Source organism: Bactrocera neohumeralis, chromosome 5 (genome assembly GCF_024586455.1).
Source record: "Bactrocera neohumeralis isolate Rockhampton chromosome 5, APGP_CSIRO_Bneo_wtdbg2-racon-allhic-juicebox.fasta_v2, whole genome shotgun sequence".
Taxonomy (NCBI): domain Eukaryota; kingdom Metazoa; phylum Arthropoda; class Insecta; order Diptera; family Tephritidae; genus Bactrocera; species Bactrocera neohumeralis.
The window spans coordinates 49679313-49698144 of NC_065922.1; the positions used below are offsets into that span (position 1 = coordinate 49679313).

The window sequence follows — 18832 nt, forward strand, 5'->3', positions numbered from 1 at the left end:
ATGTATGTATATAGAATATGTGCGCGGCATGCGGTAGCTGCTGACCGATTTTAAAGCAAAAAAAAAAAAAATTGCAAGCACAACAAAATTCACTTGAGCACTTTAGCAATTGAGAGTTTCTGCTGGTTAAAAGAAGAATTTATTATTTCTAGCAATTATTGCAAATTTACACTTTCAGTTATACGAAAGTATCCAACGAATGCAGACCGAATATTGAGTGATTGTTTGAGGCGAAAGAACGTGTGAAAATGACTGAAAATTTCTCATTGTAATGCATAAGAGTCTGGGCAGATTATAGAGGCAAAGAAGTGAAGTGCTAAACGTTACTTGTGACTATTTAAAACATTTTCAGTGAAGAGCGCATGGAGATACGCATGCAAGAGACCTTTAAAGCAGCAATGTATCGAAAAGATATTTTATGAAAAAAAATTCTATAAAAAAATTATACGTGCTAAGTAACTCTGCAAAAAGAGCAAATAAATTTTAAACAAAAACATTATACAACAACAAATTAGAGACAAACTATGTACGAGCGCATAAAGAAAAATTACGCAAACCCAAAGGTGGCAAACAGAGAATCTTCATAATTTAACGCAACACAAAAAACACGCAACGCAGAGTCTAAATGCATAGAACAAAAGAAAAAAACAGATAAAACATTAAACAGCGATAAAAAATAAATGAATTGGTGCAAATATTTGCTTGACTTTTAATGCTGACGTGCACTGTGTGGAATTTATATTAAGAAAAATCGTTAAAAATAGACAATTTGAAAACTGGAGGCGTGAGAAACGGACATACCAAGCAGGAAAAAACTAAGAAAATAATAAACAATTAATAAATAAAGAATTGTGTACTCAAATAGTAATATTAAATGAAAATAAAAATAAAAAACACAACAAAAATTTACGAATTTAAGCAGTAAATTAAAAAAAAAACTATCAAAAAATAATAAAAAAAGTCATAAAAAATTAAGAACTGAAAAAATCTTAACAAATTCTTACTTAGCAAAGAACACAGTGGCAGAACTTGTGACGAAGACAACGGAAATAAACTCGGCAGCACAAAATATATGCCAGTGCGCTCTCGCTCTCAACATTTCAAGCGCATAGCAGAGCAAAAAGTAGAAAAGTCACAAAAAATTGTACTTAAATACGTAAACTCATACGAAATTCGACCAACGCGTACGGCGCGAAATACTTCCAAATTCTTGCATCATTTTCTGACGCTGCGCGAAAGACGTCATCGTACTATTGCCTATTTTCTCCAAGCTGCTGGAGCGCGCAACTATGCTACGTATATAAAAAAAAACATCTAAAGACAAAAAAGGCAAAAAGCCGCAAAGAAAACGCGAATAAAAGTGAGCTAGGCAGAGCGCCACATCGTTAAAGTGTGAAAAAGCGTGTGCAAACACGCGAAAATACTTTTCTGTATCACTGAAATTCTGTTCGCCAAGGCCTAGCATCAAACAGTGCGCGCCACATACACTACATACAGACATTACAAAGAAAAAATCATCAATACATACACAATATATGTAAAAATACATTTACATATATATTTTATTGCTTGCCGAACACTTTGCTGTGCTTGCGAACTTTGCCGAACACTAATTCGAGTGGCCCACCGCGCACTCGCTGCCATCTTCCGTTTGCCGGCACGGCCTTGTTCATCCGCTTCAAGTTGACAAAATTTCCCGGCATCCGCTATCTGTTGGCAGCGCCAAACAAGCTTTTCCTTTGCAGCCGTCTTCGTTTGTGCGATTCGTGTGTGCGCATCAACACACATACACATATATCTAGTGGGAATTGGTCATCGTTTGCGCCTTCGGCAACCTTCAAAGCATCCGAATCGACAACGGCAACATCATCGGCATCATAGACGTCTGCAGGCGCCAAATTCTCGATTCACATCGAGCTATAATCGGACTTGTGGCCACCATAGGCGAACAGTCTGCTGAAATCCGTTGTTGTCGTCGTTCGCTCGTAGTTGAAATTTGCGGCGAAATAATTTGTAAAATTCGTTATCCGTCCATGCCATGCGCGATAAAATCACACAACTATTTTGCTTGCAAAAGAACGCATGCAAAAATAATACAACAGATAATCGAGGTGTGTGTTGTTCATTAACGGTTCTACTACTTACACGTTGACATATGTATATATACATACATACATAAATATATATATACATGCATATGTATCCATGTGTACATACATGTGTGTATATGAGCTCTATATATTTACGTGGTTATTTAGAAATGCGTGTGCGTGTGTCTGTGCCGCCTACATAATTTTACAGATTTTTCGAAAATTTTATTTTTTATATTTCGGCTAAAAATAAATCGTTTGCAGTGGTTATCCAAAAAGAAAAAGCACATTTTTTGGACAGTGTTGGAGGCATTTAAATTAGAATCAATGGACAATGCAATGCTAAATGTTAGAAGTAAAAGTAAAATAATAAAAAAACATGAGTAACTAAAGAGAAAAATAAAGAATTAAGTTCAAGCAAACAAGAAAAGTCCACTAAGAAAAACAAATTGCTTGAGTTTAAATAATCATAAAATGAATTTATTTTAAAAAATATATAAATTTAACAAAATAGAAAAAAAACTAAAAAAAAACAATTCAATAAAATAAAAAAATATATAAAACAAAATATAAAAGTAACAAAATTGAAAAAAGTAAAATAAAATTAAATAAAAACAATTCAAAGATAAAAAACAATGACGTCATTAAACATAGAATTAAATAAAAAAATTCGTAAAAATAACTCATTCAAAGAAAAAAAGAGCTTGATTTTGACTGACCAGTTTGAATGGCACATACATATACATAGGTAAAAGAAGTATGGACTTGAGTTTGATGGATCGTTTTGTATGGCAGCTATATGCTTTAGAAGTCCGATCTGAGGAATTTCTTCGGAGATGGCACCTTTGTCTTGGCTAAAAATCTACGCAAAATTTCGTGAAGATATTTTTCAAATAAATAAGTTTCCTATACATGTATTATACTTGATTTTCATCGATAGATTTGTATCACAGCTATATGCTTTAGAAGTCGAATCTGAGCCATTTCTTCGAAGATTGCACCACTGTCTTGGAAAATTATTTGTAAGAAATTTCGTGAAGATATCTTTTCAAATAATGAAGTTACCCATACATGGACTTGATTTTGATCGATCAGGTTGCATGACAGCTATATGCTATAGTAGTCCGATATCGTCGGTTTCGACAAATGAGCCGCTCCTATGTGAAAAAAGAACGTGTGCAAAATTTCAGATCGATATCTCAAAAACTGAGTGATGGGATCTTGTATATGCAGACAGATCAATGGGCAGATGAATATATATTTTAAGGGTCTCCGGCATTTCTTTATGGTTGTTACAAACTTCGCAGAAAATCAATAGAATATTTGAATAAATGAAACATTATATAGATTGATAAAAATATAATAAGAAGAAAAGAAAAAAATAAAACCAAAGTAAAGGGATAATCCGATAAAACAACTAAAATTCTAAAAATAGTAAAATATTTGGAATAAATGAAAAATCAAATAAAATATTAAAAACAAACTATTAAAAAATATAACAAAATAATGATGACACAAAATAATACAAATATAATTAAATACCATAAAAGTGCTGATTAAATAAATATTAATATATAAAATAATTTTAAATAATAAAATTTATAACCATTGAATTGAATACAGTTTAAACATAAAAAAGGAAGTCAAATTCCAATATTATGAAATTAATGAAAAAATAAATAAATATGAGAAAATTAATAAATAAATAAAATATTTACTCTCTAAGTAAAACCATTAAAAAATTATTATTATTTTCAATAAAAATCAACAAAAAAAATTTCTGGTTTGGTCAAATATTAAAAAAAAAATATAAATTTTTTTAAATATTTTTTTTTATTAAAAGTGAAAAAAAAAATTGTTTCAAATATCTTTTTATTAAAAATTAAAACAACTTTATTTTATGTAGTGTTAAAACCAAATTTGTATTAAAAACCTTGCTAATTGTGCAACTCTCTTTCTTTCTTTTCGTTTCCGTGCTAACCTTAACAATGGGCATTTGTGCAAAAATTGTGAACTATTGGCATATTGTGTACGAAATATAAATTTTATAAAAAAATGTAATATGAAAAAATGAAATAGGACATAATGTGCCAATTAAAGTCACGAGCAACGGGACAACGGGTGCCAATGGGTCTTTTGGGGCAGAAGGGCCCGAAACAGAGACCGACTCATCAGGGACCGGGGGGATGCGGAAGTCGTTGGAGAGGAAGGGCTCAGCGCCGAACGACGCTGTTCACCTCCAGAGACGGGTGGGACTCTTCAGTGGGGTGGCTTTAATTGTCGGGACCATGATAGGTGAGTACAAAAAAGAATATACTAAAATTTTAAAAATACCTTGATAAAGTATTACTAAGCTATATTAAATTTATACGTCGAGTTGAAATTCTTTAAATACATTTTTAATTAAGTCTATTCATAGTGTGAATAATTATAGGGCTTAAAGGTTGACTTATCAATATTTTTTTCAAATATTAGAAAATTCCAAGAACAATAAATTCAAATATGTTTTTTTTTCAATTATTTGTATTACGTGACCTCACACATGAATTAGACAAAATAGCTTATCCAAATTATTATAGATTTATTTAAAGGAAAGCATTCATAACAGCTGCTGAGATGAAAAAGTAATACTTACATATTTTGAGTTTTAATAGATTTCAAGTTTAAAATCTGCTGAAATCACAAGCCTGCAGTGAAACACTAGATACAAATTTACCAGGTTAGAACCAGAAATTTCTCTATAGAAATAGCAAAATAGCTTAATCAGAAATATACCAACTACAGAACGATTTTGGATTTTCTTTTTCAATCAGTGGTTTTATGCCAGAATACATAATATAAGGTCTAGTAAAAATAAATCCATTATTTTCGCAATAAATTGAAATTATTATTTAACAAAGATAGAGTTATCTGCACTGCTTTGTTCAACAACTTGTTAGCTATCGATGTGTGAGTCCTGACATTATTCTGATGGAATACATTCTTACCCTATTCGCCAAAGCTGGCCACTTTTGAGCGATTGCTCACTTCAGATGGTCCAATTGTTGGCAGTAAAGATCCAAAAAAAAGTTTGGTTGTAGAGGAGCAGCTCATAGTAGATGATTCTCTGTCTATTCCACCAAACACACAGGTTTGTTGTCTGAGAACACATTCCACACGGCCAATCGGTACCGAAAATTGCTTGGCATTTTCAGGGCGTTGGTCAACGCATTGATTTGATCCGTTGTGCTTTTGAGCACCGTGTGGTAAGGCTGTCGTCAGCACACAATATTAAGCCATATATTGGAAAAATAATGGATTTCTTTATAATATTCCTAATAGCTTCAATTTTGAGCTGTTTTCGCCCGGTTTTTTGGTCGTAATCTGAAATGATGTTATCTCATAGAAAATAAGTACGTAAAAAATATCAGTTACTTTTATGGAATAAAGGCAGAAGGCTGCCTAGAAAAGCTTGGGGTTCAAATTCCAGCTAGGACGAATAATTTATATGGAATACGACAGACATATATTTCATATTTTTCACTAATTTATTTGCTAAGATATCTTAGAAAGGACATACATATGTATAAGTAACTATCAAATGAAATATCCGCTCTTAAGCAGTAACTTTCATACAACTAATACAAACCACCCCTGACCGGAAATTGCATGAAAGCCATGTGAGTCTGAAAATGAGCACCCAATATTAATTTTTATAATCCACAGTCATTACTTAACACGTTATGAGCTCATAAGCAACGGTATTTTGCGCGTAAATATACAAGATTATTTATAGCAAAAACAATTTCTTATTTCTCAATGATTAAAATGTGATTAAAACAGAATTTATTATGTTTATGTGTTTAAAGCGACTTTAGTAAACAACTTAACGTTAAGAAAGCGCATGAAATGCCAATACACATACATATATTTGAGTAGATATGTATGTGTGTATAATGAAAAAAAATCTTCTACATAAAACAAATATGTATATCATTGGTTATATGCATATGTATGTGTGGTAGTCTGTGGGCACGTAGGCATAAATATGCGACCAAAGTGTTATTAAAATATATACTATATTTATGTGAAAATTAGAAACAATTAAATGTTTCGTCCATGAAATCTGCAAAATATTTTGAATTCAAGATGTTTGTGCACATTTCATAAAATAAAGTGAAAATAATAAAAACAATAGCAATAATATTAATAATAGTAATATAATAATTACGTTAATTCCTTATTTTATATCTATCTAGTTTTTTTTAGCCACGTTGTTTTATAATAAGATGACTTGAGGTTAGTTAATAAGGCTAGAATATCACTTATGAATATCTTTACCTTGGTTGTGATCGAACAGTTTATATAGTAGCACAGCTAAAGGGGTTTTCAATAGGGAGCTACAAAAGTAGACTTATATGGACAGCAAACGACGCCATACTTTTTCCCGCTCTTTTGACTCTTATTTTCAGTACGGTTTGCCATTTCATTATGGAAAGATATACAATCCAACAACGAGTCGAAATTATTAAAATTTACTACCGAAATTCGGAGTCAGTGGCCTCAACTTTAAGAGCGCTACGTTCAATTTATGGTCGTCATAATCGTCCTGTCAGATCAACAATTGAGCATCTAGTAGAAAAATTTGAATCCACAGGCACAGTACAAAATGTTCCCGTGCTAGTGAGACAAAGAAGTGCCCTTAGTGTCGAGAATATTGCTGTCGCTAGCGCATCAATTGAGGAAGACCCAAATCAGCCTGTTACACCTCGTTCTGAAGCATTGGGCATCTCTGTGACGTCGTTGTGGCGAATTTTGCAAAAAGATCATGGCCTACATCCTTACACGATGAAATTGACGCAAGAACTGAAGCCGCTTGACCACCAGAATCGTCGTATATTCGTCAATTGGTCTGAGCAACAACTTGAAAATGATTCGGATTTTCATCAAAAATCATCTTCAGAGATGAGGCTCATTTCTGGCTGAATGGCTTCGTCAGGCAGTAATCCACATGTACTCCATGAGTCACCATTGCATCCCGAAAAAATTAAAGTTTGGTGCGGTTTATGGGCCGGCGGCGTCTTCCGTAATGATCAAGATCGGCACTAACCGAATATTTTTGACCCGAATTGGATGATATGGGCTTGGACAATACGTGGTTCCAATTGATTTATTGAAAACCAAGTTTGGTGAACGTGTTATCTTACGAAATGGCCCAGTCAATTGGCCCCCTCGGTCGTGCGATTGGACACAGTTAGACGATTTTCTGTGGAGCTACGTCAAGTCTATGGTCTATGCCAACAAGCCAGTGGCGACTGATGAAAGTCGTACGAATATCGAATGTGAAATTGCAGCAGTATCGGTCGAATTATGTTTGACAACCGTCGAAAAGTGGGTTCAGCTATTGGAGTTCGGCAAGCATGCCTATGGTGACCATCAAAAGAAATAGATAATGACGTCAAACGTACTTTTACTTTTGTGGCGCTCTTATTGAAAACCCCTATATGTACATCTTATATGGTTTTCAGAGCTTTTAATTGTATTAATTTGTAATTGAATTTTTAGGATACTTTTTTGCTCTACAAGAACCAGCGATGTAAAACAAAGTTTATTCTAAACGTTTCAAAATTTATGAAAATTTTTTTAATGAAAACAGATTTTTTAAGTGTTATTTTTTTCTCTATAGATATTCTCCCCCATAAATTTGCAATATGCTTATTTTTGGTCACCCTAATATACCATAAATACATAAGTTGACTCAGGCCGTTGTACTTTAAATTTTAATAAAAATCAACTCATTTGCTTTGAATTCTCTTAAAATACAATGTGACATGTATATAATCCGCCTCGATTGACAATTCCAATACTACATACAATATCCCTATCTATCTGATATACATACATATGTATGTATACAAAAAAAAATTTAGCACAAAAAATGTTTAAATATCATTTTCGAGATGTTAAAAATTGTTGCATGAAATTAGGACATGAAACGTCAAAGACATTAATGTGTATATATGTATAAAAAAAGAGATATAAGAGAAAAAAGAAAGAGAAGACAATAAAACAAACGCCAAATTGAAGCATAGAAACAAATATAACTAGATAAATGAAAATGCTTCACACTCTCATGCGTAGGTGTTTTGGCAAGCGACGCGAAGGCTCGTAAAAAATCGCATAGCAAATGAAATGAACCACATGACTATCACTAATTAAGTTATTTGCGCATATATTCAAGAATGAAAAAAAGAAATATATAAGAATTTTCAATGCTAATAAACTTAAATTTATGCTGATAGCACATAAAAACCTGCTAGAAAAATGGGTGTGTCAACAAAGTGTGGATGAATTTAGTACATACATATATAATAAAATTAATATACTTTAATTTATTAAACATATGTATATATACATACATATATTTTTAGGGAACACTCTAAGCGTGTGAACCTTGAAAATGCCTAATGATTACTAATTTAAAAAGCTAAAAGCCTCCCTAAGGAAAGACTAGCTTTACTAAGGGCAAAGAGATCGATTTTGCATGGTGGCTCAACGCTGCCCAAGCTCCGCAAAGCCCAACTATATAGTAATAGAACACAAGAGGATACGGGAGCACCGATCCGCTCCCATTCAACCGAAAGTGGTGTCTTTCCTTGCTAACTCATCAGCTTTACAATTTCGTGCGATTCCTCTGCGGCCTGGCAATCATACCAGTCTTATCAGAAAGACACTCGATGCTATTCGTAACGAGATTAGGCACTCCTTGACCAATCCTGAACGCACTGCCAATGAGTTCAAGACTAGTATCACCGCTTTGCTATCTGAGTGGATGGTCACTTCTCTGAAGAAGGCTGCACTCCGGAGCAGCAAATCTACTGTTACCTTAATGGCTACAACCTCGGCTTGGAAAATACTTCAATAGGCAGAGAGTCCGAGGCTGAAGCTGATAGAGAGTTCCTGACAGTAAACTTCTCCACTAACCTTCCCGCCCAAGCTTTGATCCATCCGTTAAGAAGCTCACTGTCCCTCTCCTCCTACGGCTTCTTCCCAACCACAACTCCCTCGCTGGTACATGGGCAGAGAAAGATCCGTCAGTGTTCGGTCTTGCGACTCCATGATCCGAGTGATCCCGTATGAAGTTATTCCGATTGTTCACACAGATTGTTTTAGAAACACAGATTCTCTGAGTCTGATAACAACTATCGCAGCCATACACCTTCCGACGATGTCTATGGGCACTATGTGCAAGATAGCGTTAAGTGCCACGGTTGCTTATGAGCGTCGCCCGTTGATCGCTCTCGAGTTTCTTTGCAAGTCTGTTCTTTTCTACAGCCCTCCACTACATAAATACTCCATAGAACATAATGGGCTGAACTATTGTGTCGTAGAACCTTTTGTCAATGGCTCCTCTACAGACTTATAGTCTTAAATTATTATAGTTAAAGATTTAATCGAAATGTTTATTAGGTAAATGTGATGAGTCTAACAGTAGATTTTTTCATAGTTTACAAACTTAAAATCACCATAATCAAACCAAACTTGAGTTTTCTGTAGTCTCTAAATTTCAAATCCTCATAAAATTAACACAACTTTTATGAAATTCTTATTTGTTATAACTTTTCTTAGAGGTAAAAGAACTATTGCATGCTTAAATATAGATTTCTGAATGAATTATTAACGAAAAGTTAATGAGAAACTTAACAGTTGCTAAGGAAATTATAGAGTAAAATAAAAAAATTAAATAGTCCAAAAATATGGATAACCTATTCTAAAATATATCTATATATTGCGTGTTGTAAATATAGGCATAGATATATTTATACATTAGAGTGAATGTATCGATTAATATTTTTTCTTATTTTGTGCTCTGAAAAATTGTTAGTAGTAGGCAACTGAAAAGTGAAGGACTTTTCTTTTAATATTACGAGCTCATATTTTTAGACAGTTTTTGAGTTGTCTGTCAATCAATTTTAAAGAGCAAAAGTTTGAAAGTTTTTGAGATGTCTACCGACCAATTCTAACGAAGAAAAAGTTACACACCCTAATATACATGTATGTCTGTACTTATTTCTATTTACTACATATATACATTCTTGCGTTCGTGCATTTTGTCACGCCAAAAGTGGTAACTAAAATCGCTTTCGCTATGAATTCCAAATTTTCTAAAACAATTCAGCAAGACATGTTAACGATGAGCAACGCAATGACCCTGCGTTGAAACGTTGTGACCATTGAAATATCTTACATACGCACATAGATACATTTACACTACATAAATGTGTGAGTTTTATTATAATTTATTTTCGCCTATTTATTTATAATATAATTAGAACTTTTTGTTCTATATTTACGAAAATTTATAGTTATAGTTGTCCACAATGTCATCGTAAAAATATAACAAAAAATATATTTGTCAATTGTGTGGCGCCAGCACATTGACCAGCCTTGTGTGGAGGTCAGGGTTTGATTTTATTTGAAGTAATATTTGTAAATAGTTTGTAAATATGTATGCTGTGTTAGGCTATTGGTAAATCTAGAGGGATTTTGTGGATATTCAACTCAATTTTTAAATTTATTTTATTGATCAGAAAGACATGTCTCGAGAAGTTGGTTTAAATCATTATACAGCAAGAAAGTTAGGTTAGTTCTGGTATGCAACTTTTAAAAGCAAGTGAGGAAAGTTAGGTTAGTTAGTTTGTTACAGTATATGCATCCTAAATATTTTTTCTTTTAATTTCAAACATTTTAAGTTTTGAATATGTCACACTCGGTCTAATTTTAACCACTAAAAATTTTAATATCTAACTTTTTGGTGTATATATAGCCACTCAGGTTAAAAACGTAAGCTTCAAGAATGCGCAGTTTTCAAAAGAGCACGCTCACAACCATTAAGCATTGTTTTGATTATGAAAAATTAAAATCACACAAACAATCCTGCATGCACCTGACGTCCGTTCATAATTTGTATGACCCATAAAGGCATCGCGTGACAAATTATAACGTTCTAGTAGCGGTACAATAACGGCACATAATACATATAAATAAAAATGCATTATATGCGTATACATATATATATGTATATACACACATACATACATATGTACAAGATTTGCCCTTTATATATGTAGGTACTTATCCACACTATATACATACTTACATATATCTACGGTGCCTTTGAATGTCATGGCGTCTATTGCAGTTTAAGGTCGAAGGTCAAATATAGCCGAGTACATACAAATTTGTTGGATTATTGCAATGCAGTTGCTCAAGGACATTCGCAATTTGTGCGGCACATATGCTAAGGGTAGATAAAAATTGAAATTAGGAAAGCTACGTAAAACTTAGTTAAAGTGAAAGGAAAAGCTTGGTAGATTTTCAAAATTAGGCTAGGGGTGGAGGATTTTAGCTTGCACATACATATGCATTATATTAGATAATACATTGTACGCATATACATACATACATATATATAGATATGTAAGTAGATATGATTTTTTACAAAGTAATGTGCTAAAGTGCCCTTTAAGAAAAAAGTTAATAAGCTTCCTAAGGAAGTAAGCAAAATATGTGTAAAATAATATATACATATATATAAAAAATAATATAACATATTTGCAGACATTTGCAAAAAACCTCTTGGACGTTGGTCACTGTAAACTGATAACTACATGTGATAAATTCAATTTACGTCAGCAATTTTCGCACTTTTACGGCAATTACGCAGTCGCCTACACCTGTTCGCCATATGTTTTTCAACGTGCCTCTCTTTCTGACCTTGCTTTTTGACAAAATAATGCACGAAAATGGTATATGGTCAATATGAGCTATTTTTTTTACTATATTTATATATGATGTAGCATTTTTTTGTTGACCTAGGCAAAAATGAAAAAAAAAAGTCTTCGCAGGTGCGTCTTCGTTTTACTAATTCTTCCTAACCAAGTTTCTTAATATAAACAACATTTCGTCGATTTCAGAACAAGGAACACGGATTTTTTAGGCAGATCTTTTTCTTGATTTTGACCGGTCAGTTCATATGACAACTATATGTCATAGTAGTTCGATTTGAACAATATGTTTGCAGTTTTTAGATATGCTTTTCCTGAAGATATTATATATATTAGGGTCGTTTTGATCGGTCAGTTCATATGACAGCTATGTGCTTTATTTGTCCGATATCGGCGTTTCCGACAAATAAGTAGCTTCTCGGGAAAAAAGGACGTACTATATGCTAAATTTTAGATCTATAAATCAAACACTGAGGGGCTAGTTCTATCCAGTACATACGACGGAAATGGTTAAATCAACTCAGCTGATCATTTATGTATATGGTGCTTTATCGAATTTGAGACGTTTTCTCCTGGATGTTAGAAATATTGTGAAAAACTCAATATATCATTAACTACCACAAAAACTTGAGGATTTTTAAGAACTCAAATAGAATACGTTTTTTATCTATAATAATACAATCAATATTTTTAAATTCAAAACGTTTAAATTTCAAAAACCTTTAAGTATAGTATTTAGTGCTTATGGTAAATTTCTAATTAGGCACAATAATATATAAATATTTATGAATGACTTATTCAAACTTTCACTTGCTAACGATCAACAATTGTGTACCATATCTAAGCCATTATAATTTAATTAATTTAAAATAACATTGACGACTCGCAGTGGGAACAAAATACTAATATTTTTAAATGTTTTTTGTATTAATATAAGGTAACACTTGTTTATTCAAACAGATATTAATTAAAGTTTTCTTAAAAAATATTTTTAATATTATTCCTTTACGTTTAATTTTCAGGGTCTGGAATATTTGTGTCACCTTCAGGTCTACTAGTTCGTACTGGTTCCGTTGGTGTTAGCTTTATTATATGGCTGGCCTGTGGTTTGCTCTCCTTGTTGGGTAAGTAAAGCCAGCAACCAATTAAGAAATTATAGATTTACACTAATACGCTGTTAAATATTGTGAAGACTTATACCTAATAAATTGCCAAAACTGAAAGGATGGCGAATTTCAAAAAAATGGGAAATTTTAATTGATATTTTCAAATCCAAATTTGTAGTCCAATTTGCTTTGTGTTTCAAAAGAAATGAAATTTCTTTCCAGTCAGTGTTTTGAGGTTAAAAAGGGAAGATAGGAGAAAAGAGCTTACAGATACTAATACGCGGTATATCTATACTCAAAATAGACGTTTTGCTAGCCAGTTATGGGTATATAATAATACCATTTTATTTATTGGCATGAAATCGTAATAGATATATGTTTGAAATACATTTGTTTACATGCTCATATTCCTCAAGACAATATGAATATTATGCAAAATAGCATAACTCCACTTGGAATAATATTTTTTATAACTAATATATGGCATACTTCCATGAATTAAATAAATAAAAATAAGAAGTCAACAGATCTTGGGAAAAATATTGCTCATACGGCATGTTGTCCATATACAGTGTTGTTAACTTTGTTGTTTTAGTTCCATTAAATGTCAACAGTAGGTAAATAGTATATGATACTTTTTGCAAGGCAGAGAGCAAGTACAGTTAGCTTTTCACTTTCATTGGGTTACTCATACGCCCTGTAGTTATGACTTGAACAAATGTATGAAAATGATGACAGATATCGTATTTGACGCTAGTAATAATTTTTAGTTCTAATTAAACAAAGTTGAAGGCTGATGTCAGTCAAATAAGCGCTGCTTTGAATAATTAATATTCAAATATTCTCTCCCGAAGCTGTGAAAGGATCACCAATGATTAAAAAAAAAACATCGGAGTACAGTTGATCCAAATCTAACGAGTTTGAAGCAGCTAATTATAGAATTTTCCTTCTGTTCTTGCAAAAATAATATATTTTTTTATGGACTGAAGGTGCTGAAATTTTAACAAATATTTCAAACATCTACTTATTCTAATAATAATTTTCTACGGCATTTAATTTCTATTGATTTTTATAAACGCTAAGCGAGACTGAGCAGTTGACCTATCCACCCACCAGCAAAGTTAACAAAATTGTTAAACAAAATACCCAAGAAATTATCATAATTTTCTGTCAATTGTTGCATGTTTTGAAGTTTATAAGATTGTATTCCCTTCTTTATTGGCGTAGACGTCATTTAGGTGGTAAAAAAACACCTCTAATGAAAAGAATAATATCATATGCAATTTGCAAATATGTGAGCACAAATTAATGTACATACACATACATGCATATATTACTTTGTTTTGTCAACAAGTGTTTAGCTTTATTGTTTGTAATTGCATTGGAATAATATTTTCGCAATTATTTTACATCGCATTTGAAACAGCCGCGTTGCACATGATTAACGGTCGTGCAACTCTCAAAAATCTACACACATACATATGTAAATTTTACGTATACTTTATACATATATGTAAATGTAAGTGCAAGTATGTATGTGCACTTGGCATAACGGTGTAAATGCACCTGTAAACCTGTGGATGCCACTAGCTGCCGCTTTTCATTTGGCAAATTGTCAATAATTTCACTATTGGCCGGGGTCTGGCGTCGCATAGAAACAACAAGCACATTTGTTTACATACCCGTAAGCCCATTGTATGTGCCAGTGTGTGTTTGCACGCAAATGTACATGTGTTTTGCTGCATTCGGTTGTGGCGCCCATTTGTCATTTGTGCAGCGCTGGCAAAGTAATGTGTTGAGAAATGAATTAAATAGAATGTGCTTCATAAAAATGTATTTATATAGAGTAAATATATAATTTAATGAAATATATAGTATATAAATGTGCATACGTGCACTTTAGCAAAAGCTTTTATTTAGCGATTAATATTATGTGTATATACATACTTACATACTTGACAAGTCTGCTAAAGAGATTATGGTGCGACGTTTACATGTATGTGTGTGTGCTTATATATTTTGATGTTATTTTTCAAATATAGCTACGTCTTCTAGAGTTGTTTGATATTTCGAGAGGAATTTGTATTCTAAATAAAATTTTGAGAAAATATTTGATTTTTAAAATATATATTTATGAGGTAGATAACTAAATGCATATACCCATTTGAGTAAAAAATTAACTTCTGTTTAGTACTAATCTTTATCATCTGGTATCGCAAAGGACCAAAAATGGTCTATGCGTTGCTCAATGGCCTACCAGACTAACCTAACCTATAGAGGAAGGATTTTTAAAAATAGCCCCAAAAGACTTAAAATTTCGAATATTCATTAAATGCTTCAAATAAAGGCAGAGACACAGTATGAATAGTGAGAACTTAAGACTGAGCAACTATTTCTTAGAGAACCGGTCCAAAATAAACGAAAGGAATGTGTTGTTGTTGTTGCAGTAGTCCAAATTTCTCATAATTTTAAGGAATGCTGGCGATGTGATAGCATTTGATCGGACATCCGGATCTGTTTTAGTTACATAGGGCCGACTATTAGTGAGAATGCGAGAATGTTAGAGCAAAGCATTTAAAGAAGGCTCTACTTTAAAAAAAGAGAACAACCATTTCGTTTATTTTTAGCTTTTAAAAAGCTTTGTTTACTAATACAATTACCAAATTTGAATATATTAACAACCTCATCGGCATTTCAATAAATGAACATTTGGCTTTATCTACTTGCAGGCGCTCTGGCATATGCTGAATTGGGTACGATGAACACATCGTCTGGCGCTGAGTGGGCATATTTTATGGACGCATTTGGTCCGGCTCCCGCATTTTTATTCTCATGGGTATCGACATTGGTCCTGAAGCCATCGCAAATGGCTATAATTTGTCTCTCCTTTGCGCAGTATGCAGTTGAGGCATTCGTCACCGAATGCGATCCACCAACATCGGTGGTAAAAATGGTTGCACTGCTGGCAATTGGTAAGCACTACAACAACTATATAGATGCTATGCACATACATATTTATGCGTTTTCGTTTGCTTAGTTGTGTTTTTATCCTCAAAAAATCCTTGAAATGTAAAACAAAAAAAAAATAATAATAAAAAAATGTAAAGGAACAAATAGTAACCCCAAAACACAACAAACAACAAGTGAAAAAAGTCTAAAGCAAATCATGCACACACACACACACATTCACCCACACACAAATGCATACGCACATACAAAGTTTTCTTTAAACTAGTTTTTTATTAATTTTTTGACAAAATTATTCTCTATATTTCTCCTCAATACTATTCCGGCTATTGTATACTTTTTGTAACCACTCATCCGTCCTATCAAATCAAAAAAAAAAAAATTATATATATATGTAAAAAAAATCAAAAAACAACCATCAAAACCTCCTACGTCCCACTACGATGCCTCCGCCTCCGCCTCTCCGACTCTGCCTACTACGACTTCTACGTCCAACTCGCCCCCCTCTATAGTTATGATACTGTTCGTGAATTGTTATAGTGTGAATCTGGGCATGGCTGTGCAGAATATATTCACCGCTGCCAAATTGGTTGCCGTCCTCATAGTGATCTGCGGCGGCGCCTGGAAACTATTCCAAGGCAATACACAACACCTGTCGAATGCATTTAGTGGCGACACACCCACCTTGGGCGCTGTGGCGACCGCTTTTTACACCGGCCTCTGGGCGTACGATGGCTGGAATAATTTGAACTACGTCACCGAGGAAATCAAGAATCCAAGCAAGAATTTGCCACGCTCCATCATGATCGGTATACCGTTGGTGACGCTGTGCTACGCGCTCATCAATATATCTTACTTGGCGGCGATGTCACCCACCGAAATGATTGACTCAGAAGCCGTCGCCGTGACCTTCGGCAATCGCATACTGGGCGCTATGGCTTGGTTAATGCCGCTCAGCGTGACGGTGAGCACTTTTGGCAGCGCTAACGGTACACTCTTCGCGGCCGGACGGTGAGTTTGCGATTGAGCATTAAGCGTTTATTTTTTATTAATTTTTTTGTGCTTTTTCCATTCCAGTTTGTGTTTTGCCGCCAGCCGTGAGGGTCACTTAATGGATATACTGTCGTACGTGCATGTGCGTCGTCTAACACCGGCACCTGGCTTGATTTTCCACGTGAGTATTTATTTTATTTAAGTTAGTAGGATTCTAGTATTTAATAACAACATGAGCGCTTTCACTTTAATGTTATGATCTAATAAGGTTAGGTACGGGAGATATAGTTAGTCAACTATATGTGTTAGGGTTTATTTTAGTTACGTAGATCCGACTGTCAGCAGCTTAATATTAGTTGTCTTTGCTTGGTTGTTTTTGTACCAGCAACACCAAGTCGTATTCCATGATAAGTATAGTATGTATGTATATCAAGCCAAGGGTTGTACATACACCATGATCGTGCGACCGATTATCACATAAGGTACGGTGGGTTGGGCCCCGAAAGCACCGCAAACTTCGGTAGGACTTCAACTATCTGGCAACACTTGAAGTCTTGTCGCCAAGCACAATGCTCCAAATGATAGCAGAAGGGTTTGGCAGAGGAACGGTAATCTCTTTCCAACGCTTGAAAGCCCTAAGTGGCGAAATACCTGCGGCTCTCCTCTCGCTAGAAGTAAGATTAACTTACTAGGAAGTCTAAAGTTATCCTCAGCAGTAAGGCCGTAAGGAACGATTCCGCTCTCGAGCTACTGCTTAGGGACAGTACAATCGAGTGGTACACCGACGGCTCGAAAACGTCGGAGGGAATTGGCGCAGGGGTCGCAGGACCACGCCCAAAACTCTCCATACCTATGACGACTGAATAGTCTATCAGATCGTAACCAAGTGTACCTTATTTGGGTGCCAGGTCACAAAGATATTGCGGGAATGAACTGACTGATGAGCTTGCTCGCTCCGCAGCATCCACCAACATGGTAGGTAGAGCTGCTCTGTAATGATGAAACTGTGGCAACAACTCCTAGACATGCGCCACGCCAAGCTGCTAATGAGTGGTTACAATCTTAAAAGGTTTAAATATGTAATCAACCTCCCAAGGGAAAAACTCTGGGTACTTGCCGCCTTCTACATTGGCCATTGTATGTAAGCCCAAGAAGCTTTTATTTAACATGTTCCAAGCTTCTTGCGCGAATTGCCGGTTCTGCGACTTGCAGTCTGAAACACCAGAACAACTGCTAATCGATTGCACAGCAGTGGATCCATGTTTCTAAATAAGGATGACATCGCCTCAGTAGCACCTGACAGTATATTGGAATTGGAATCAATTTGCTGGGGCTAGTTAAGACGTTGTGACTTAGGAGAGGGCACAATAGACCCTAGGACGCGAGGAAATTCTCAAGTACTTATCTAATATATTATAATGTATATCAAACGAATTCGAAATCCTCTAACTTCGTTTCGGCGAAATTCGACCATACTGATAATGGTGTAAACTGAAGAGGTAGAAGTAAGAGGAAACATGCAAGAAACAGGCGCTCAGCCATGCATGTATGTTAGGACTAACCGCCAATATGCAATTAATTGAGACTTATCCTATGAGGGTTTTGCAAGGTTGTATAGGTCTCTGAGGCCTGTATGTGTTGCCTAATGGGCAGGGAGTAGTTGCTATAGTTTCAAAAACTCATTTGAATATTCCTGAGAAGCGATTCTGCTTTACCCAAGTGGGGGTTTTTAGGTAAAATTTGCCCAAAAGTTTTAGTGGGGAGAAGTATGGAGCATACAGTCCTAATTTAGTATATATAAATATTATCCTACACTCATGAAAGTCGTCTCTTCATTTGTTATTGACGATGAAATGGAGCAGTGAAAATAAATTGGGCTAGAAAATCGTAGTGATATCACTATACACAT

General features: G+C 34.3%; 1 protein-coding gene across 2 annotated transcripts in view; it reads left to right on the plus strand.

Annotated features, from left to right (window-relative positions):
• The window catches only part of LOC126760524 (b(0,+)-type amino acid transporter 1), a 67267-nt gene that overhangs the window by 45732 nt on the left and 2703 nt on the right, over nucleotides 1-18832 (plus strand). Inside the window, exons 1-6 of one of the 2 annotated variants that reach the window (XM_050476217.1) lie at nucleotides 179-2111; nucleotides 4170-4385; nucleotides 12880-12981; nucleotides 15693-15935; nucleotides 16443-16941; nucleotides 17008-17104. In XM_050476217.1, the coding sequence (XP_050332174.1) occupies nucleotides 2039-2111; nucleotides 4170-4385; nucleotides 12880-12981; nucleotides 15693-15935; nucleotides 16443-16941; nucleotides 17008-17104 (1230 nt within the window). In that variant the 5' untranslated portion in view covers nucleotides 179-2038. Of the gene's footprint in view, nucleotides 1-178; nucleotides 2112-4169; nucleotides 4386-12879; nucleotides 12982-15692; nucleotides 15936-16442; nucleotides 16942-17007; nucleotides 17105-18832 lie in introns of those variants that run through there. The other variant, XM_050476218.1, reaches the window with a different exon arrangement.